This window comes from Garra rufa, chromosome 5 (genome assembly GCF_049309525.1).
Source record: "Garra rufa chromosome 5, GarRuf1.0, whole genome shotgun sequence".
NCBI lineage: Eukaryota > Metazoa > Chordata > Actinopteri > Cypriniformes > Cyprinidae > Garra > Garra rufa.
In genome coordinates, this window is record NC_133365.1 from 11,225,827 (window position 1) to 11,250,134 (window position 24,308).

General features: G+C 37.2%; 1 protein-coding gene across 1 annotated transcript in view; it reads left to right on the forward strand.

The window, feature by feature from the left end:
- Window positions 1-24,308, forward strand: part of arl15a (ADP-ribosylation factor-like 15a) — a 141,438-nt gene extending 117,130 nt beyond the window's left edge. The window contains exon 5 of the mRNA XM_073841068.1: window positions 22,770-24,308. Coding sequence (XP_073697169.1) covers window positions 22,770-22,922 — 153 coding nt within the window. The 3' untranslated portion in view covers window positions 22,923-24,308. The remainder of the gene's footprint in view (window positions 1-22,769) is intronic.

A 24,308-nucleotide genomic window follows, 5' to 3' on the forward strand; every position in this document is an offset into this window, starting at 1 on the left:
AGATGTTTGTATGTTTTAATAAGGTGTTAGACTCTTAAATGGGTAAGGTCTATTACTAACATGACTGCATGTAGTTTAAGCTACCGCAGAACTGTTTGATGTCTTTTATGGGAATATTTGGTGCGGTTCAGCATAACAATGATTTTGTCTTATTCACTCAGCCATTTAGTGCATGATTTGAGAGATTTAACTTCATTTTGTATCAGACTCAACAAAGATGCTACAAGATCAAATGAGCGATTGGCCTATTTCGCAACGGTTTTGGCAGTAGTGATGAGATTAAAGAGACATACGGGATCCAGAGTGCCGGTGTGACCACGTCTACGTCCCTGCTGGTTGTTCATTAAATGTGACCGGTCATATGTGTTTGCTTGCATCTGAAACATAACCTGTTTGAGAGGAAGTAGTGGTTTTAAGAGGTGTCTTTACACATTCATTTAAAGGTACATAAATGTTGTGCCTATAAGAACAAACAGTGTCAACAGGCAGGTTCTGGCAAGTGTGCATACCCCCTAGTCTCACACGTAGGAGATACTTCCTCTAAATACAGGATAACAGCTCTACTGTAGATACAAATATAGTGTGTGATGACATACACATAATATGGTCATGCACACCCTCAATTCATGCTCAGAGTCAAGTGCCTATTAAACACCATTTGCTTCCCCAGAAAACAATAAGACCTTACGAAATAACCACAACAACCCCTGTTGGGTGAGAGAACTGGCATTTTGTGTGTAGACTGATGGGTCTGTCCTTCCTGTTTGAACGTACAGTAGGACACCCAGAAAACCACTGCTTCGTGTGTGTCTCAGTCAACAGCGTGAGAAGACACTGATGCAAGCCTTTGAAATTAGGCCTTTCATAAGCTCACGGACAGCCAAGACACATTAGTTGGTTGTAATGTCTCTTATTAGGGCTGGGTTTAAAATATGGATTTCTCAATTTTAATCTATTCTCATTTTTTAAATGACCTGATATTGATTCTTAAATCCCCAAAATCAGTCTATGCCGTTTTCAAATGATGTGTGAACAAAAGTTAATGAAACATTATTTGTAGCCTACCTCCCACCTTTGTTCTTCATATTAAAAAAACATCTTATAAAAGGAAGTCTCAACTTTCACATTCTGTCAATGTTGGTATGAATTATAAATAAAAAACTGTTTAGCACTTTTTAAATGAGTTGTTCACTTTTGCTAGAACAAAGAAATTACAGATAATGTACTCACCCCTTGTAATCCAAGATGTTCATGTCTTTCTTTCTTCAGTCGTAAGGAAATTGTTTTTTGAGGAAAACATTTCAGGATTTCTCTCCATGTAATGGACTTCTATGATGCCCCTGAGTTTGAACTTCTAAAATACAGCATCAAATGGCTCTAAACAAACACAGCCGAGGAAAGAAGGGTCTTATCTAGCAAAACAATCAGATATTTTCTAAAAAAAAAAAAAAAATTACAATTTATATACTTTTTAACCTCAAATGCTCGTCTTGTCTAGTCTAAAAAGTAAATAAATTAACCGATAGTAACCGATCATTTCGCTGGATAAGACCCTTCTTCCTCAGCTGGGGTCATTTAGAGCCCTTTGAAGCTGCATTTAAGCTGCATTTTGGAAGTTCAAACTCGGGGGCACCATAGAAGTCCATTATATGGAGAGAAATCCTGAAATGTTTTCCTCAAAAAACATAATTTCTTTACGACTGAAGAAAGAAAGACATGTACATCTTGGATGACAAGGGGGTGAGGACATTATCTGTAAATTTTTGCTCTGAAAGTGAACTACTCCCTTAATGTTATGTTAGTACCAGTGTTAATTTTGACAGTGAATTTTGATTTAGTCTTAGTCATAGTCTAAAATGCCATTCAGTTTTAGTCATATTTTAGTCATCTGAATTGCTTTAGTTTTAGTCATATTTTTTTCTACAGTAGATTTAGTTGACTAAAATCTAATGGGTTTAGTTACAGTGCATTTATTAATTATTTCTTTAAAATGTCTAAACTCAGTATATATTGCTGGAGAAAACATCTATTAACCTGGCAATATAAATGATTTTAAGGTTTGAACATGCAATAAAGACACAGATTTAACTGTTGTGACACATATCAACATGCATATTAAAATTAAATAAAACCAAGAAACAAGAACATGGTCCTTTTTTCAGTTACATATACCAATGGTTATATAATATGCATTCTTTATAACAACTTGCTTCTTTCAAGCAGAAATATTTATTTATTTATATAAATTAACTTAAATCCTTATTTTTTTTAAGATTTTCTCTCTTTCTTTTGTTGTTTGATTAACATTAACAAAAGACAACAGCAATTAAATTGGGCTACTGTCCCTTTAACACTGAATGCATGGATGAAATATACTTATACACATATCCAATGTTCTCTTAACTGTTTACAATTGTGTTTTAATGAATGTTTGTAAAAATGGACAATATAACATCATTTTGTGTGTGTTTTTCTGTTCATGCGTGATAGTGTATTTCGTGTTGTCGCGCTTTTTCAAAATCATTTCTTTCTCTTTACTATCAGTAACTGCACAAAATAGACATGAATGAATGAACATTAGAAGTTATGGTAAAATAAACAGTACAACTTACCAAATTGTATCATGTCTTGTAGAGTGTAATTGCTCAATCAGTGTTTCAACTGCAGAAATATATAAACAATTTCACATAAAATTACATCAACAGATTAAAGGTTAAAAACGCAGTTTCAATGCGGCTTCAAAGGGCTCTAAATGATCCCAGCTAAGGAATAAGATTCTTATCTAGCAAAACGATCTGTCATTTTCTTTAAAAAATAATATTTATACACTTTTTAATTACAAACGCACATACTCTGTGCTCCGTTTTTAAGACAGTTAGGGTATGCTGAAAAACTTATTTTCTCCTGCAACTTAAAAATTGCCCTACATCACAGTTTTTCGCCTTTTTTGGACTGTTACACAATGCATAAAAGGTCATTTTCAAAAATCCATAATAGGGGCACTTTAAATTAATTGTTAAATTAAAAGTCTTTCTAATATGCGGATTTGCGGCTTAGGAAAGTTTCTTACTACCAATGTTAAAAAGAGTTGTGTTGATTAAAATTTCTGTGAAACTAAGATCATTTCTTACTGACCCCAGATTTTTGGAAAGTAAGGTACATCCTTAATTATAGACATGCATAGAAATAAGTAAAATAAATAAATACAATAATTAAAACAACCTGTCTAATACATTAATAAGTAGCCAATATTTTTAAAGAAGGTGTGAACTGTTGACAGTGCATTTTACACTGGGGTGTGGTTTAGCAAACATCAAAAACAAGGCTTACACAAATAGATTTTGTTCATCCTTTTTATACCTTGCAGATTTAAACAATTAAACCTTAAACTCTGTTTATTTGTCATCAAGATGTAATCTAGTAGAGATGTTGTAAGTGGGAAACTCCAAGGCAACTTGGGTTGCCAAGTTGTGATGTTGGACCTGGTGTGTTGATTGAAAACATTTCAGAAACACTGCTCTTGCCCCTCATGTTTCTGATTTATATCCATAGCAAAACATTTCCGTGGTTTGATGCCTTAAACCTGTATAGGAAGGTGTCCTTCAGGATGTATTGCTTTGTTTTCTACATTTGAAGGCCTGGTATGTAAATTTGCTTCTAAGCTATTTTTGCCAGTCATCCTCTCACTAACATTGCCTCAACCTTTTGTCGCATTTAGTTGCTGGTCAGCCCACCTCTGGGTTAGGTCTTAACACAGAGGGCACCGGGCGAGCTGTGTGGGCATCTTGCCTTGCTGTTCCCACACGTCTCTGCCGGACACGGATGAACCTTGACCCCTCAAGGTCCTCGCCGCGGCGGGAAGAGACTCCATTCAGTCAACAATTTCTATTCAGTGTCGCGCCTGTATTTATAAGCCGGACTCACATTGTGGTCAACGCCTCTCCATTGTCTAGTCGGCAGGCGAGGTCAGAAGACTGGCTGCTACAGGCTAGGGCAAGACTTCCGAAAGCCCATTCACATCTGACCTGACCCCCTATTCAGTGCCAAGTCATAGGGATCAAACGCTGGGAATCTGGCTTCTTTCTCCCATATCTTTCTTCTGTTGGTTATTTTTCTGTTTGAAGAGCAACCAAAGTGACAAATTATATTCTTAAGAGAAGCATTTGTTTCTACTCGGGCATGAGGATGTTTAAGATGCAAATGCGTTTTTTTGTCAGTGTGAATAGTTTGCTGTTTCAAAAGGCATCACCCTGACTGTTTTGTGCAATGCTAAATGCCTGGATTAGACTTAAGGCTAAAAGGGATTTTAGTGATAAAATTAATGGCTACATGAAAGTGTAAACTGAATTAAATTTAAGTGCAGGCTGATGACTTGGGTGCTAACCTAACCTTGTAGTAGCATGTTTTAGCTTAGATCAAGATATGCAGGTCTTATACAGAAAAGCAGTAGATTTAATGAACGCACGCAGTCTGCTGCTTTTTTTCGTTTGTTATATGCACAGCTAAATATGATGATAGATACAGCAATATAAGGTAAGGTAAAACATTAAGTCACTTGATTCATTAAAGTGTCTGTCTGTCCGTCCGTCCATCTACCTGTCTGTCTATTAGGGATGCATGATAATGCTCGAATCGGCCAATAAAGGCTTAAAATGTAAACAGTCGATTTGAAAAAAAAAATGCTGATACACCTTGACGAGAAGACAAATAGCTCACATGCTCAGGGTGTGCTAGCTATAAACTTAGCAAATGGATTATGAAAACTTAAACTTTATTTGTCATGACATGACAAATCAAGTTTACCTTGATCTTTTGGCATATAAGAGGTCTTTGTACCTTTAAAACCTCCTGGAAGTTTCATAGCTTAAAGGTCCCATATTGTACACATTTCTGGAGGTTTATTTTAGTTGTTGATGTCCTTAAGAATATATATTTGCGGTTTAAGTGCCAAAATCCATCTCAATATATATTTACAGCTCCTTTTTTAGGAGCGCTGTCAAAAACAGGTCGATTTTGGCCCATCTAATTAATATTCATGAGCCTCTCTTCTGATTGGCCTGTTGTTTTCTGAGTGACGCACAGCCAGGCCAAACACAGTTAACTACGGTCATGTATGCTTTAGCCGAGCCCAGAGCCATAGAGAGAGCCTAGCCTGCTCATACTCAACAGGATATTTCAGAATGATCATTAATGTTTTTTCTTTTTCAAACACCGAATGCAGTAAGCTACATAACTGTTGCTTTAGTAAAGCCCCTTTCACAATGCGCGCTGATTCTGGAAAATTACGGGAACGAGCGCTGTGTGAACAAAAGCCAGAACCTAAAGGCAGTGTTGTAGTGATGATGCACGTTATCATGCGACTCTTCACGACGAAAAAATACGTGCAAAGCGGAATGAAGCGGCGATCAGGCAGAGCCAGCTCCGCACTATCAGCGCTGAAGCACAGTTTGTTCAGGTTAGTTTCAGTTTAGTGAAACGTACACGTCGCATTACATCTCACATCCAAACGTCACATGTCTTTATGGGTTGTGTGTAAAGCACACACAGATTCCGGAAAACAACTGTGAATGAACCAAATCAAACAACTCCGGAACAAATCATGGGACACATTATCCGTGTATTTACCGGAATCGCTGTGTGAAAGAGGCTGAAGTTGACGTGCCACTGGTCTCTTATATTCACGTTGTTCTGAAGCCTGTGCAATGATGTAGTTTCGACATCTATCGACTGAACAGGGTTTTCTCGACTTGTTTTCATGTTGTTGTTGCTTAGCAATGTTATGGACACGATATTGTCTGGGTTTGACAAAAGGAGGGTGGGACAGTGGTTGGTGCTCGGGGTGGTGACTGAAGGCAGTGACTGAGTAGATCAGACGTCACATCGTTACGGAAGTCACAGCGGCTCGTGAAAATGAACAGCTACTTTAAGCAGGCTGTGTGCAGTTTACTGTGGATTGACTGTTTTGAAACTCATATGGTAGTTACATAGCCCCTAGACCTCAGTTATCATGAAAAAAGCCAGGAAATTTCGATTTTGACAATATGGGACCAAAAATGGCTCGTTTAGATCCAAGGTGTGAGGTGACATCACACACCTTCATAAACACTGCCTCCAGAGCAAGACATTGAGGAATAGTCTTCTTCTCAACATAGGCCCCACCCATTGGCGTTTAGACTAGTGATTGGAAGTTCGGATCATTTTACCGACTCGGTCCTTTGAGTCTCGTTCAGCAAAATGAACAAATCTTTTTTCGAGTCATTTCATTCATTTTAGCAAAATATAATTAAAATGTGACGTGTTACTTCCCTTACTTTCTGGCTCAGACAGCATAGGTTAAGCTTATGGGGCTGTCACATGATGAACGAACGACTCGAAAAACCAGAAGACTCGTAAAAGGTGAACTAATTCCAGTACAGAACCTATAGGTTGTGCAAATGCGCAATTGCACATGCACGACTGAACGAATCACTCTTGAGACGACTCGTTCTTCCCGAGTCACATTAAAGATTCGTTCAAAATGAGCGAATCGTTCAAGAACAACCCATCACTAGTTCAGACTCTTAATGGCTTCACACTTGATTACGCTGAATGCGAGTGTCACATTGCATCAAAAGCAAAAAAGAAATATAAATCACTGCCTATTGTCTACTTGTCTAAACTGAATACAGTATACAGATGAGTGTTCGCTTTCTGATATAGTCCACGTGCATCAATTGGACAAACGGAGAGAAAGAATGTTCGCTTTGATGCATTTGGGTTAAATAGCTCGTTTGCATCTTTGCACAAATATCAGAAGGATCCCAGTGTAAGGAAGAAGTGGATAGTTTATTTTTACTGGCATCCCGAATCATGTTAGAGGATTGTTCGGACTTCGGAGCATGCTGTTTTGCAAACAAGGCACAGTGTCATGGAGAGTTCACATTTGTGATGCAATCTGGGAAAACCCGTTGGATCTGGGAAAACTCACGCTGGGAGATTTTCAGGAAATTTGAAAAATAGGTTGAATGTCAATTTTTGGTCAAAATTATGTTTTCATTAAATTATTATTGTATAACATCTTGTCTGTCATCTCTAAAAATACCTTGCTTAGTGCAGAAAAATGGTGATTTATTGCAGAAAGCTCAAGCTGTGTCTTTTTCTTATGTTAAGAACACGCTGCAGAGGTGCTTTCTCTGAACAACACAAAAATAGTTAACCAATCAAAATAAACCACGTGACATATTTAATAAAGGTGTATCAATGCGCATTCCCTGCCAGTCCTGTGTAAACTGAACAGAAACAGAACAGCGCAGTCTGAAGTACTGTAGCTGCTCACTTTGCTCACTGATCTTACTCGTTTCAGTCAGCTCAATCTTCGTGATGTCCCTAAACGATGTTATAATGGACGATTTCACATCCAGAGATGAAAGATCGGGTGTTGAAGTTACTGAAGAGGAGGAGTCCGATGACAGCCTGTAAAAGGTGGCCGAACAGTTGCGCTGCGCTTGCACTTTAAACCCGTTTTTCACAAAATTCCATTCCTGAAAATCATCAGCCAAATTAAGTTAGCCATAACTTTTGTTACTTTCATATAGTATCAAAACCTAAAAAAGGTCAAATTTCACAATGTGTTGGGTTTTCCTAGATCGCATCACATTTGTTGAATAATGAAGTCCCTGATCTGACTGCAGCTGCATTATAAACTATAAGTAAATGATTTCATGTTTTGTCTGGAAATTATCGATTTATTTTATCATGTTGCCAAAACACTCACATGCAATGGCAAGGGGGCAGGGTATTGATACTGTTCCCTATGCAATGATGTTAGCCAATCATAACAGTGGAGGATTACAGACTAACGTCTTAAAGGACCTGCCCCTTAAAACAGGGTTGAAAGTAATCATTTTTCCACTTTTTTTATAATTAACATTATAAATAAACCTTAAAGAACATAATAAAATAGTTTTTTTTTTTTTAAATCCATGTCATGACCCCTTTAAATACAAGGAGCTTTTCTTTAGATTTTTTACATCTCTTTTGCTTTTGCCCATATATTAATGTTAAATTTACAAATAAATTGTGAAGGCTTCAACTGCATCTGTCTAAAGAAAAAAAAAAAAAAGCAGACATTGTTTTTATTATAGTTATTTTCATAACTCAATGTACACTCATTAAAAAAAACTTAAATGATGGGTATTATTTCTAACAAATAAGTTACTCAAAAAAAAAATGTTTATATTTTCTGCACAGTAGAGACTTGTGGCCAGATTTACTAAGCAGGACAAATTATCGCTAGAGCGCAATTCCATAAAAGCGCAGATGGGATGGGAAATTTCTGCATGTGATTTACTAACAATGCACACATTAAAGAATATAGACGCAGCCAGATCATTTTAATGATGACCAGCACAATCTACCAAGAGCAGCGCAAATTACAGCCTGCTTTAAGACATTCTTCATTCAAATGCGCTACTATTTTAACAGCAAAAGATGGTTTGTGCTGGCACAAGTTGTTAGGAAATATGGCCCTTGGTGTTGTTTCAAAACAAAAGGAAATATATATTGGCATTGGCTTCTTCTTTTTTTAATCAATCAATCAATTAAAAAATCTAATATTGTACATTCCTACAGTCTATCCATCTGTATCTGTCCATCCATCCATCCTCTATCTTCTCTGCTATTATGTCTGTTTCTTTCTCTCTGTCTATCCTGTCTGTCGTTATTTTCTTCTATCTCTGTCCATCTATTATCTATCATAATTCTATCACTCTGTTGTTCTGTCATTTCTCTGTCCATATGACCTATAAATCTTCAAATGTAAAAAAAATTAAAACTTTTAAATGCTTTGACAAGTATTCCATAGATAGTTTACTTTGTTACCTTCGAATTTGAATTGCAATTCAGCATCCTGAATGTTATATCAGTTCAGATTCATTTCTGAATGGTGCACAACCCTGGTCTAGTGCTATCATGTGGTATGTACGGGAACTGCGTACCTTCCAGTGAGTCCATATCCTAATAGCATGGTATATGCCAGAGTATGTGAGCGGAGCGGAGTGCGGAGTGGAGCGGTGTGATTTTGATTGGAGGGAGGAGCGGATTTTTGAAAAGTCAGAGCGTCGTGGTTTTCACGCGCTCCACCACCGCTCCATCATGAGTACAATTCATGCCAACGGTCTGTAATATAACTGCATATTAAACAAGAATTCACATGTTAAACATGTATAGCTAGCTTGATAGAGATGGATCACTCAAATCAGAAATAATGTGAATGCTTTAATGACGGCAATGGACATGAGCAGTAAATTAAAGTTCACAAGGCATTAGTTTGTTCCTTCTAGATGCTGAATATTTTCTGGTGAAAGCATGATTTAAACAGGTACAACACTTATTCACATGCAATCGCTCTGTCAATAATGCATTAAAACAAATGTAATGGTATCCGAATTCGAATGAGCAGAAATCTGCAAGAAATGCAGTGATCCGTAGGTAAAATAACTGACTGAAAGTGTATTTTTATTTTCATTACAAACTTTGCACTGCATAAAGCAGCAGTTATACTCTTTTAATGCTGACAATGTTATTAGCTTTGTATGTGGTAGGAATAAAGTTTGCACACTAGGTGTTCCAAACTCTCCTGTTATTTTATTTTAGTATTTTTTATTTTAATATATATTATGAACAGGACCGTTATATTTCAAACATTATTTCAGATTTTTTTTTGAAGCGGAGCGAAGGCGGAGCGGTGTTTCTGATATCAATGAGCGAGGAGTGGAGCGGGAGCGGGAAATTGTGAACCCGGAGCGGAGCGATTAATAAATGCACAGAACGCTCCGCTCACATACTCTGGTATATGCTGACTGTGTTTTTGACTGGTGCACAGATATAAATGAAAAACAAAAAAAGAATCATGCATAGTCTGTATTCAAAATCTGTACAGATGCAACATTAAATGCATAAATTTGGCTTCAGGGTCTAGTGTAGATTAAGTGACTAATATACCGTATTATACGAGTCCTAAATGATAATATATGAACTCAACAATCAGGTCTGATTTAAGCCAGTGAGTGTTCTTGGATTTTTATTCCCTGCTCCAGCAATATCCTCACACGCTCACTTGCTATGTTTTCAATTTACTGAAAACAGTCACCCCATATCCCCCTCCCGACGTCCCCATTCTTGACTTTGTCATGCTTAAGCTGTTGTCAAGACTACAGTGAGGTGAGGCCACGCAAGAAAAAGCATATAACCACAGATTTCAGATTGAGGTCCCAGGACACAAGGTACAGGAAAGGGGTGAGGGTTCCATCTCAGAGTGTGTTTTAAATCATCTTGAGAGGGTCTCTTTGATTCTCTACATGCTGTGTGTTGAGAGCCTGCCTGTTGTGCTTCTCTCCCGTGGTTCACCTGTCAGAGCTGGGAAAGTAAAAAGTGGTGGGCCAGCGAAGGGAACAGGGGAGGGTGGGAGGTGTTTTACCTCCTTTCACAGGCCCCCTGAGCCCCATTGTGTGGTCTGCTGTGCCACCACCCAGACCTCCAACCGCCGAGGTAGAGAAGGGCTGAGCTGGGGAAGGTGCACGCAGATGGATTCGGGATGTGATGGCTTAAGGAGGCTGCCAGCGCACCCATTTAAAACCGCAAAGCCCAGACGTTAGCTATTGCGGCGCTTTTCCCAGCTCGTAATGAATTGAGTTACTGTAAATCTGAACTAAGTCCAGACAAGTGGTGTCACAGCCTCTGCTTCCCCATAAATGGTGCTGGGGTTGCCGTCAGCTCAGGGGTTGAGGCCCAGTCATTGACCCTGACAATTATTTACTAATCCAGTCAAAGAGGGTTTCCCCTTATACACACAGAGAATGTTTGCCCTGCTTTATTTCACTTTTATAACAGTTCAGCTGCGGTGGCAGCAGATCATAGGCTGAAGCTGAAGTGGTTGTCCATCATGTATGTATTATGTCTCTTATATATAAATATACATTTACAGATAATATGTACACTAGTCTCTGAAAGAAGCTTGATTAAAAGTAAAAACAGTAATATTTCGATTCATATATTTAAGCATTTATTTGAAATATAAAATGATTGTATTTTTGTTGAGTAACATAATTGCTAAAAATGTTGTGAAATAGCGACAACAGTATGTATGATTTGCCTGTGGACGTGTGCACTGGTGCTTCTTCTAAAAGTTGGGTGTATGACACCTCAGTAATGTTTTTTATATCATGGTCTGTTTGAATACTTGATTCTGATTGGCTGGCAGGTATGCATTAATGAATTAATTCACTCCTGAATTTAAACTTCCAGACAATTTACTCAACTCCATCTCATTCAAGATGTTCATGTCTTTTTTTCAGTTGAAAAGAAATTAAGGTTTTTGAGGGAAACATTCCAGGATTTTTCTCCATATAGTGGACTTCAATGGTGATTAGCAGGTTGAAGGTTCAAATTGCAGTTTCAATGCAGCTTCAAAAGGGCTCTACACAATCTCAGCTGAGGAATAAGGGTCTTGTCTAGCAAAATAATCAGTCATTTCAAAAAAAAAAAAAAGTAATAAAATATTGTATTTTCTTTTCATTTTGCTCTAGCTCTGCCATGTGCATCTACGACTTCACGCATTGCATAATCATGTTGGAAAAGTCATCTGTGGTTAGTTCTTCGTCTGTGTAATTTGGTTCAAAAAGGTAGGGTAGGCCGAAAAAAATACCAATCGCTAGATAAGACCCTTATTCCTTGGCTGAGATCGTGTAGAGCCCTTTGAAGCTGCATTGAAACGCCAAATTGGACCTTCAACTCACTGATCCTCATATTTCATCTCTGTGTCTAATTGAAGCAGGCAGAATGCTAACAAGCAATAACTGAGAAAAATAACTGTCATTTTTACCATATAAATATTGCACTGCAGAAATGCTGGCAAAGGACCATGGTATAAGCGGAATAATGCATGTCAAGTTGTGCATTAAACCTGCTAGAGGCAACCACCCTCTGCTTCACATCAGGTGGTTCTTTGCTTCCTCGTTGTGCATTAAAATCGTTTAATGCACAGCTAGCCGTATATTATCCCTGACATGTATAGCATGCATACATTTCACATACCTCATTATGGTGGTCTCCCCTATATTTTTGGAGAGAGTGAAATCTGGTAGTTCACTAAAACAACAACTGGTGGCTTTGGTAATCATTCAATCCTAGTAAAAATAAAGGAAAAAAAGATCAATACAAACATAAGGGGTTGTAAAAATAAAGAAAGAAAGGTCAAGCTCTTCTCTGTCCAAGTGGGAATATATCTGAGACATCTTTTATATGCATTTGTAGTCGCTGCTTATATGGAAAGTACATTATCACAGTCCCTGGGCCTTAAGTGCAATAGCATTGTTCTGAAGCCTTGGAAAGGACCACGGTAAGTGTCCCTGTGCCGTCTGGATTTATGATTCTCCAGAGGACACCTCTGATCTGGCACTGGTCAGTTGGCTTTTAGAAGAGAGTGAGGGGAGAATCGGTCTGCTTTGAACTCTTTCACAGGGCTGCGCTTTTTGGGGAGCTGCTCTCCCGTCTGAGCGGTACAAGACAGTAAATCTCTGGCCAGAACAGCACAGCGCCGCTTAAAGTCTTCATTTGTTGCCCGGCAAGACCTTGGCGGTGTTCCAGTGAAGTTTCGGGGTTATTGATCTTGGCTCTCCTCACTGGGATTTTGGGACCTACCTAAGCATCCAAGCAAAATTATAGGGACTCTTACTTCGCTCCGTCTGTCTCCATCTCTTTGTCACTGCTCACTGTAACACTCTGGTTTCACAGTGTTTTATAGCACAAACCACCCACAAACAATTAATTCCCTGTGTCAGAATATGTCAAACATGCATTCTTATGTCAAAAAGTTTGTCAAAAGAACAGTATGCCTAAAATGCAGTATTAATGAAACCGTTGGCAACAAATACCCAGATGACCTGCTACATCGACAAGGATTTTGACATTTACATCTGATGGACACTTTACTATATCCCATGAGGTCACACGAGATTCATTGCAATACTGTTATAGTTTTATACATAACTGAAAGTTACATATATATATATTTTATGGTTTTAGTTTCAGTTTACCATAAATACCAAGTTCTGTCATGAAACTCTTGATGGAGCAGCCTGATGGGTCATTAATGCAAACTGATGATAGTCACAGGATTAAAATACTTGGCAGAAGCTCATTGGTTCATGTTGCATATGCAGTTAATGAACTTACTGCTTTACATTTAAATGGCTGGTTAGCATTCACTCGAGCATTTCGCAGCACACTTTCAGAGTTACTCTGAAACTCTCCACCTCCCCAGCTCCACCTGTATAGATCTGCTACGGGTTATTATATATGCTATTTGTGCAGCAGCAGTATGTCTTAAATACTCACAGCACCATAACACATATGCATTGGCAAGTTCCTGTTCTTGCTTTGCAGCAGCAATAATCTACAACAACAGCAAAAACCAACAGCAGCAGCAATTCAGCAGCATAGCAGATTTATTCCACCAAGACCAAATACATTAACCTTGTCATATCCATTAACCATGCAAAAATCTTCAGAGTTGTCATGATAGAAGTCTGTTTAGAGCAGGCTACCCTAGTAAAAAAGTAATAGATTTAAAATGCATTTATTTAATACTAAGTATAGTTCAAGTCTATTACCATTTACTGACATATCACTCGAGACTTATGCTGCGTTCACACCGCCCAAACCGTCATGCGTCAGTTGCGGCAAGATTACATGTAAAGTCAATGGTTGAGTCCGTCAGAGGCTCTGTGTTGCGTTGTGTCCGTTGGATCCGTCAACTTTTCAAGCGTTACCTGCGTTTCAAGCGTCAACGCAGCCAACGCAAGCAACGCAGAAGTTCAGCTAGTTGAACTTTTGACGGACTTAACGCACTTGACGCAGTGCGTCAACCAATCAGAGCGTCTCACTGTAGCGACGTCACCACACGTATTTTGAATGAAGCGGGAGCAGAAAAAACAACAACATACAATTCTCTGCGATTGAAGACGGCTACAAACTTATTCTAGCCGTCTGCAATCGCAGAGAATTGTATGATCCGTTCTCGTTGTTGTATAAAGACAGGAATGTAAAGGAACTTGCTTGGATGAAGATCGCTGAAGAGATCGGGTTGTCAAATCTTTTCTCAACGTAATTATTTCCCATTTCGTTAGCTAGCGAAACATGTTCATGAGAGGATTCCAAAATGTCCAGTCCCAATAGTTTGCCATGGTTTATTCAGGGGAAGTGTGCAGAAAACTAGATGCGTTGGGAGCGTTGCCTGACGTGTGCGGTGTGAACGCACCAAAAAGCAAGCGTTGCCAGCTTCAACGTACATGCGTCAAACTAGATGCGTTAGGTGCGTTGCCTGACGCAGACAAAGTGTGCGGTGTGAACGCACCATAACTGATATAAAAATTGTAATTAAACTTTATTTGCAGTACTACTTGTGCACAATGTACATTTCTTATTATTAAGACTAAAATATGTCTTAATGTCACTACTGATGAGGATTGTCTTTGAATGCAAAATATTTCAAGTGTACCTAAAGTATACCTACAATAGTTCCACTTTAGCACAATCAAATCTACTTAAGTATATGTTAAGTTGTACTTCAGCACTACTTCCACACAATTAAAGTGCATTAATTAGTTGTTCAAGTTTAGCATTTTAAATATACCAGTTTAGTATACTAAAAGTACAATTGCAGAGTATTTTTTAAGTACATAATATGTAAATGTATTTGTGGTATACTTTGTATGAATTAAATGTATTTTAAATACATTTTAGTATATTTATTTTTGTAAATATGTAAGGAATAATTGACAACAGGCCGTTGAATTCTTAAAATAATGCACACCTGAGGTGACAACGTCCAAAGTCAATTAATCCACTTATACTACGGTTACCACACCTCAAGACATCGATCAGATGACATATTTCAAGCCATTTGTCCATTTTTTGTCCTTAAAACTTTATTGTGAGTAGGATTAATTTCTTACGCAGCTCATCCAATGCCTCGGTTGCTATTTCCAAAACGTAATTTTAGACCTAGTAACAACACTTGAGCCGTTGATAGCAAACTAATGCAGTTAATATTTAAGTTTAGACAGACTGGCAGACAGACAGACAGACAGGCGGAAAGAGAGAGAGATTAAGCTCATGAATTACCTCTCTCAAGTCTATGCGTCTCTCAAAAGTGATCGGCAGCAGCATCTCTACTAATAGTGTTCCCTCTACTAAGCATTGGTCCCTCGCTTGTGAGAAACGTCATGTAGTTTTTAAGTTGTTAATCATCAGAGCAGCACTAAAAACTGAATGTGTGTGTGTAGGAAGAGAGAGTGGGAGAAATACAGTTTGTGCTTTCCGTACATAATAAAACATCATTTTGTGGCAAAAACATGGAAATAATCAGTCGTTTTTATCCTGTTGTTTACCGTATTTATTTGTTTGGCTAGTGTCTTTGTGGGTTTTGGTTATTTTGCTGTTTTAGGCTGTAAAATAACTGAAATCATGTGGCGAAGTGATATAGACATGTAATGCAGTCCTAAAAATAATGCACACCTTAGAACATTCGTCAGCCAATTAGATTTAAGTATTCAACGGCCCCGTAGTATAAATTCTAAATATTTTGAATTCTAAATATACCAAATTCTATCTGACTTCGGTCTTAACATTAGCAACACTACTGAGAAAGCATGTTTATGTAGATGTAACTGTTCTGGGAAAACAGGAAGTTAGTGGTGAGTATATTACTTACACCCACAGACAATGTAGAGTGTAGAAAGGGTTGCTGTATAAACTTCTTGCTAAAATGTTGTTTTTACACGTTCACCTTACCATGCTTCATATGCTACTAATAACTGAAGAAATCTCTTTGATCCTGTACGTTTATGTAAGCCCATTAAATAAGTTGATCTCTCTGTTTCGAAATTGCTCTTTAAAGATTATACTTTCTCAGTCTGCGACCCACCTCCAAGTTTGAGGTATTTGTTTCTTTTTTAAATGTGTCCAAAGCATTAGATATTGTCTGTAAGTGATATTTTATGGGGCCTCTTTGAAAGCCTTGTGCCTTGCCAAGCACATAACTGCAGGCTCTTTAGACATTGAAAAAACAAGTGAGACCAGCTCAATTTCATGGTAAGTGCATCTGGCGATATCTAGACATTTCTTTCAAGTGTGTTCTCTACAGCTGACTGATATCTTCAGGGGGAAACTTGTCACCCAAAGTAATTGGCTTTTTCTGATATCCGAGCACGCCCTTATATGCCCAAGGTGAGACCTGGTGATGTTCTTCAGTTGGGACTTTCTGTCTAATGTAACAGTTGTTGAATGCTGTCTAACCACAGCGGCGCAGGACAAATACTCATGCTCACAAATCATTTTGACATTCTGAGCACTCAGGAAATCGACCAGTACATGTAAAACTTACAGAAATTGCAGCATTGTCATTACCTTTTTTCCTCATTTTGCAGATGCTTATGCAGAATGACTTAATCTGCTCATTCATTCCCTGCTAATCGAACCCATGACCTTGGAGTTAATACCGCCACGCTCATACCTGGCAAAATGTCCATAGTTAATGGTAATAACATAAAAACATATGTGACCCTGGACCACAAAACCAGTCATAAGGTTAAATTTTACAAAACTGAGATGTATACATCATATGAAAGCTCAATAAATAAGCTTCCTATTGATGTATGGTTTGTTAGGATAGGACAATATTTGGCCGAGATACATCTATTTGAAAATCTGGAATCTGAGGGTGCAAAAAAATCAAAATACTGAGAAAATCACCTTTAAAGTTGTTCAAATTGAGTTCTTAACAATGCATATTACTAATCAAAAATTACATTTTGATATATTTACAGTAGGAATTTTACAAAAAATCTTCATGGAACATGATCTTTACTTAATTTCCTAATGATTTTTGGCATAAAAGAAAAATTTAAAATTTTGAACCATGCAATGTATTTTTGGCTATTGCTACAAATAAACCCCAGCGACTTAAGACTGGTTTTGTGGTCCAAGGTCACATATGTTACATCCATATTAGCAGTTTTCAAAAACAGCAATATTTTTTAACAAAAAGTCACGTTCACAATGTCTGAGCTCTTTTATACACAAGCTTAATAAATACTGCAATTGAACATGAGAAGCCAGACTAATTTTTTGAGACGTACGCTGACATATTGATTATACTTTTTCATTTTTCAAACGAATAAGGCATGAGTTTTAGCAGATATTTATTTCCCTCTGGCAATTTTGCAGCCCCAGCCGTTTTATTCAGATCTACAGTACCGTGTGGCGCTATCCAAACACAACTCAACATATGAACCCATTTATGTCCATTTAACTCTGACTGGTGCTATGAAATGGTCTAGTGGCTGTTTGCTTGGGCAAGTAACCAGAGAGTTTTGCGGTTTCCAAACCCACATGGAATTTATCCATCACACCCAAGAGAATGACTTGTAACCTGAATTGCCTTGGTAAAGCCCCAACCTCAAGAATAGAAATGAAAAGACATTCATATCTGCAGTTGCCTGTGAAAGGCATAAATAATGGTGAGAACTCCAGAGCAGGACTGGATCCATTGCAGCTCGTGCTGGCTAGAGAGCAACAAGAGGAATTACAGTTCGGCTTCTGGCCACCGGCCTATTTGTGCAGGCTAGACACACCATTCAGCTCATGCAATGTCTGGCCCTCTTTAGATAGCCATTCAGATGGCTGCGGATCATCTCATCTCATCCTATAGACAGGTCACAGAGTTCTAGCTTGTATAAATGGCTGATAAATGTTTATGTCTCCTACCCTACATTTGAGCATTTGCTGTTTTCATTTTAATAATTTATACTGATTCAGTGGTCATTGTTCTTTCTTTGGCAGAGTGACAATTCCCTATTAGTGTTTCTCTGACAAGAAAGACGTGACACCTGTGACAACACCTAATGAGTCTCGTAATGGTAATATCTGCTGGCCTAAAAGCAGCAGGACACACTCTGCCCCCTGTGCGATCATCAGTCAAGAGTGGAATGGTCCTAAAGTTACCACCCACTCTCGCACACATAACAAATTAGCATTTTGTTGTATCAGCTGGCTGAAAACAAGTCTGTTTATTTATATCACTGGTTTTCTTTTTTAGCACTTCCTATTTGTCTCATATTCTAATTGTGTTGTGCTTATGTAACAGGGTTGTATTTTTCAGAATGCAAAACTGAACATTTAAATTGCGGGAGCAATTTAACAGACTTAAAGGGATAGTTACCCAAAAAAAATGTCATTAATTACTCACCCTCATGTTGTTCCAAACCCATAAGACCATCGCTCACCTGAAGACACGAGGGTGGGTAATTAATGACAGAACTTTCATTTTTGGGTGAACTATCCCTGTAATATCAATAGCAGAAAAATTTAAAAATTGCATCTGTGGCATGAGTTGATCTTTGGTTTTTATGTGTTTATCTGTTTTCTACTCCTGTTATTTGTTTTTGGAAAAATAAATAATAAAATAATATTAATTTAAAATAAAATAAATAAAAGTAAAATAAAAAATAAATGCACTATTTTTTCTGCTTTCAATTGTCACGATGTAGGCAGGAACACACGAACAACGACGTAGTAAAAGACGAATATTTAATAAATCCAACGGAATACAAGCAGACACAGGAACAGCAGGGTAAGACATCCATATAACATTAAAGACCGACAAGAATACATGGGAAACACACACCTTATATACACACAGACTAATTACACAGACAGGTGCAGACAATGACGGAGAAACCAAAACACTCAGAACAGCGGGGAAAATGGGAAAAACCAAACAAGAAAGTCCGGGGGTGTGACATCAATATTACATTTAAAAACTAATGAATGTAACATACCCTGTGCCACAAAGGATGCAGAACTCCAATTCAAAGGAAAATGCACAAATAAAATCAACTGAAATTTAAAGGGAACTCTGGGTATTAAGACTTGTGTGGCTTAATATAACATAAATTATGTGTTTTACTGAAATATGTAGTAAAAATCCCATAAAAGATTTACATTATTCAAAAAAATCCACATCATTTTATACATATTTTGGACTATTTCAATGGTTGTAAGCTACTGGCGCTACCTGTTGCTATTTTTATCACAACACAACTCGCAAAATAAAATACTGATACGATACCACATTGGATTTTAGTTGAAATTTTCAGTCAAAGGGCAACAAGAGAAGCAATGTAAGTCTTCACTGAATTCCTAGTGATAAAAAGAGGAGAAAAGAATGGGAAGATGCCTGTCGACAAATAAACCTTAATAAGGTAAAAATAAACTCGATATCCTGGGGCGTTTAGACGTAAAAATTGACGGTACAGCATTTGGTTTAAGCCTACGCTTATATCCATCACCACCTGTAAGCTCTTTCTGTAGCTCTGGTCATTGTATCAGTATTTTATTTTCCAGGTTTTGTTGTGTTAAAAAAGCAACGGGTAGCATCAGTAGCTTCTGTGCAACCATTGCAATCATGGAAATAATGCCGCCCCCCATAGTCTTTATGCAAAATATGCATAAAACGATGTGGATTTTTTTAAATATCGTAAATTTTGTATAGGCTTTCCACTACGTTTCGGTAAAAGACATCATTTATGTTAATAAAGCCATACAAGTCTTAATACCCAGGGATCCCTTTAAGAAATTCATATGCATGTAGTTTTAACTAGAAATTTTTTTTTATTTAACGTTTAAATGTCCAGGTAGATAAATACGGTTATCAATACTAATTGTCATAAAATCTACTTTACATAAGGCACCATAGTACAAAATGCACTAATATTTAATTAGCTTAAAACATTTTAATGACATGAGTCATGCTTGAAAGATGTACAGTGTTGTTTTTGTTCTTCCGCTTTGTCCATAGTGACTTTAAGTGAAATTTCTGGAACTAGACAACACAGCAAGTTATCAAAGCTTTAAGCTGCTCTCTCTGATAAGCCAGGCCACTCATTGGTCCCAGTGACCTGAAAGCTTGACCGAATGACTTTTGTCATCCCAACAGCCATCTGCCACCATGGTGCAAGATGCAACTTCAAACCAACATAAGCAAAGCCAAAAAAAAAAAAAAAAGAAGTATTGGTTAATTTATTAATGTTAATAATTTATAAGAAAGAAAGTTGTTCTTGTCCCCTTGTTTTCCTCGTTTACATAACCTAACAAATTCAGTGCAAACCTTGTGTTCTCCAGAAGGGGGCCTGCCACTGACAGACGGCAGCTCCTTTTACCAAGACGGATTTGTTAACACTGTTTGGGTCGGTCAGGCCCCGGGCTGAAGTGACCTAATCTGTCATTAAACTCCTGTTACACTATGAGCAAGGCACAGCTCAGTGCCCCCTAAAGACTCTGCTGGAGGAAAGACGAGACACAATCTTCTGACTCAGTGAAGTAGGCCGTCATGAAAACAGCAGACACTAATAAATCCCAACATGGCACAGTTAGATGCCTGCGCTGCAAAAACAAGTGCTTCACTTGTGATTCTGTCTGAGGATGATTGAGTTGCGATACTTTGGACAAAAGACTCATCAAGCTGAACAGTTTGATTAGATTTTTCAGGCTTTCTATCTGTTATCATCAGATTAGCAGCAAGTGTCCATCACGCTTGCAGATTGCGAAACGATCGACATAGTTGCATCTGTTTGTTGTAGCAACATATCCTCTGGTCTAACTTTATCTGTCCTGTGGACTGTATTTCCTTGTGCTTTTATCTACCAACACTTTGCAGGTTATCTCATTTGGTTAGGGACATCTGATGCTGCTTTTCTTTTTGTTTTAAGGAAGGTAAATGGTGGATAATAGATGGCTATCTTTCTGTATCTACAGTAATGCGAGGATATCATGGTTTCACCACGTCTCATATCTCGTTATCTCGTATCAATTAGGGTCATTCAGAAAAAAATGAATCCTGCGATAGAAAGCGGCTGTTCATATTTCAGGCAGAGATGTTTCGACATGAGGATATGAGATGCAGTATGTGACAGTTCGGCTGAAGAGATGTGTGTTTAATCTAGATTTAACCTGATAGTGTGTGTCTGAGCCCTGAGCATTATCAGGACAGCCATTCCAGAGTTTTGGATCCAAATGTGAAAAACCTGTATCTCCTTTTGTGGGCTGTGATATGCTAGGTGCTATCAATAGTCCGAACGTTTGTGGCCTTAAAAAGCTTGAAGGATTGTAGTGCGACACAGGATCGGTTAGAAGGCATGTCAGTGTTTTTCTTCTGTAAATGTGATATTTATTATCACAAATGACTCCTGCAAAACTGACATTATCCTTGCTATGACTTGCAGGGTTAGTCATGTTGTGTCTTATGAGCAGAAGCTTGATGATATTCTTTGAATAGGTCAAATTTAACAGATGGTTCTGATCTGCTTGAACTATAATGAAGGGCTGACGTAAAACTATAATCAAGCACAGAGCACAAAGCTTTGACATACTATCCTCTTAATCAGTTGTTACTAACAGTTTTGAGTATGTGAATACTTATTAACTGAATCTGCATAGTTTCCCTGCTGCATGTTACAGTGTCTCTGCTGTTCTGTGAGAAAAGTTTTGAGTTTTTTACAAGAAAGGAAGTCTTATTGTTATGGTAAAATGTGACATTGGACCACAAAACCAGTCGTAAGTGGCACTGGTATATTTGTAGCGATGGCCAACAATACATTGTATGGGTCGAAATCATTGATTTTTCTTTTATGACAAAAAACATTTGAATATTAAGTAAAGATCATGTTCCATAAAAAATTTCCTACCATAAATATATCAAAACTTAGTTTTGATTAGTAATATGCATTGCTAAGAACTTAATTTGAACACATTTAAAGGTGATTTTTGCACTCTCAGATCTTAGATTTTCAAATAATTGTATCTCATCTAAATATTGTCCTATTCTAACAAACCATATATCAATGAAAAGCTTATTTATTCAGCAAAAATTGACCCTTATGACTGGTTTTGTAGTTCAGGGTATACACAAATAATAATTGTAATAAAAATAAACTAATTTATTAACTTGAAAAACATTCACATGTTGACATTTCTTGACTTTCACTTATTTATGAGAAGTAAATATAAACATTATTTAAACTTGGCAACACATTTTAACCTTTCTTTATAAAAATGCATTCATTAGTTATGTTTGGGGTATAATAAAATATTATATTATAATAATATAGCCACAATTAGGTTAGAGGTTCTTGAGGAATTTGAAGTCAAAATAAAACCTTAATTTGGATGCAAAACGTAAAAACTGTCAAATAAATCTTTAAATTTTAAGTTATTTAATTGAACAGGATTTCGGTTATTGCAATGTTTTTTTCTTTACCAGGAATTTTTCCCAATGTGTCTTGAATTCTGACTAAATTAAACCTGACACTTTACAATAAGGTTAATTAGTTTTCATTAGTTAATTTCATTGTTTAAAAGGAACAGTACTTCTACAGCATTTATTAATCTTAGTTAAAGTTAATTTCAGCATTTACTAATGCATTATTAAAATCACAAATTGTTTAACATTATTTAATGCACTGTTAACTAACATGAACAAACAATGAACAACAGTTTTTATTAACTAATATTAACAATGATTTATAAGTACTGTAATAAATGTATTGTTCATTGTTTGTTCATGTTAGTTAATGCATTAACTAATGTTAACAAATGACACCTTATTGTAAAGCATTACCAAATAATTAATCATATAAATAAGGGCTGGTTTTGTTATTTCTTTTTTTTTTTAGATTCAGAAGTACTTTGAATTGCAGCCGTTGACCCGAGGAAAGCGATGGATTCTCGCAGGCAGCACAACGAGCAACATGGAGGCCGTGAAGGAGAGTTTCAGTCAACTCATCCGCCTTTTGGAAGAGAAGGAGGTGCTACCTAGCAGGATATGATTCAATCAAACTTCAAAGTGGAAAGTGGGTTTGAAGTGTTGTTTGCTAGAAGGATCTTTTTTTTTTTTCGTCTTTGACTTCTTCGTCATTGTTTTATAACCCACTGGAGACATAGATGCAAATAGCCACATGTTTTGATGAGCTGACTGACATATTTGTTACCCTCAGGTCAAGGGCCACACATATGCTGATTTAGTAGCAGGTGAACCAAAGTCCTTTAAAGAGATCCAAATTTTACCATGATTTGTAAACATAATAAGCTATTTGATAAGCTATTAGTTATTTATTAGTTGGTTGTCATGTGGTTTGAGTGTGGAATTTATGTAAATAATATATTGTACATGCATATATTATATTATATTATATTATATTATATTATATTATATTATATTATATTATATTATATTATATTATATGTGACCCTGGACCACAAAACCAGTCTTATATAGCACAAGTATATTTGTAGCAATAGCCAAAAATACATTATATGGTTCAAAATTATCGATTTTTCTTTGATGACAAAACTCATTAGGTTATTAAGTAAAGATATTTTGCAAATTTTCTACCATAAATATAATTGTCCAATTTTACCCTACAAACCATACATCAATGGAAAGCTTATTTATTCAGCTTTCAGATGATGTATAAATCTCTGTTTCAAAAAACTGACCCGTGTGACTGGTTTGTGGTCCAGGGTCAGTATATTATATGTTTTTGTCCATTGCACTCATTATTAGTTTTCTTTATACTGGTTATTTGTAGCATGTTTCTTTTTCTCAGGTTCTGTCTCCAGATGATGTTGTTAATTTTAATGTTTGAAAAGACGACACACCCCATTTACTTGGCACTGGCCAAGCTGTTTTCAGGTTTGAGCTGGAATACAAACTCTATCAATCAGTGTCCGCAACAGCTGCATTTGACAAGTCCCTGTCCGCCAGGCTTAAGCCCTCCAACTGTCTGTGGAGACTCCTCCCCGTCTGCCACCTCACTCCTCGCCCAGCCATGCTCTGCGGCCTCACCCGCTGCTTTCTGCTGGTATTATCCAAATTCCTCTCCACAAATTTAGATTCCTGACCGCGCACCTCTCTGATGTGTTATTTTGTCTCACGGGAGTCTCAGAGTAGTTTAGGACTCACACATGCTGCATTTATGTATTTATAGTGTTAACTAAGTTGTACATGTTTTGCCCGCCAATTGCCACTTGATGTCTTATTTTGTGCTACAAAAAAACCAACATATTTGTACTGCCTTTCATTTGACTTAAGACCATGTACCAGTTAGATGTTTCATGTGATGCTTTGTATGCCCTCATCCTATAATCCTCAGGGTAGCACTTTACTGCAGTACATTTTATGCATTTAGCAGATGCATTAGGTATCATAAACT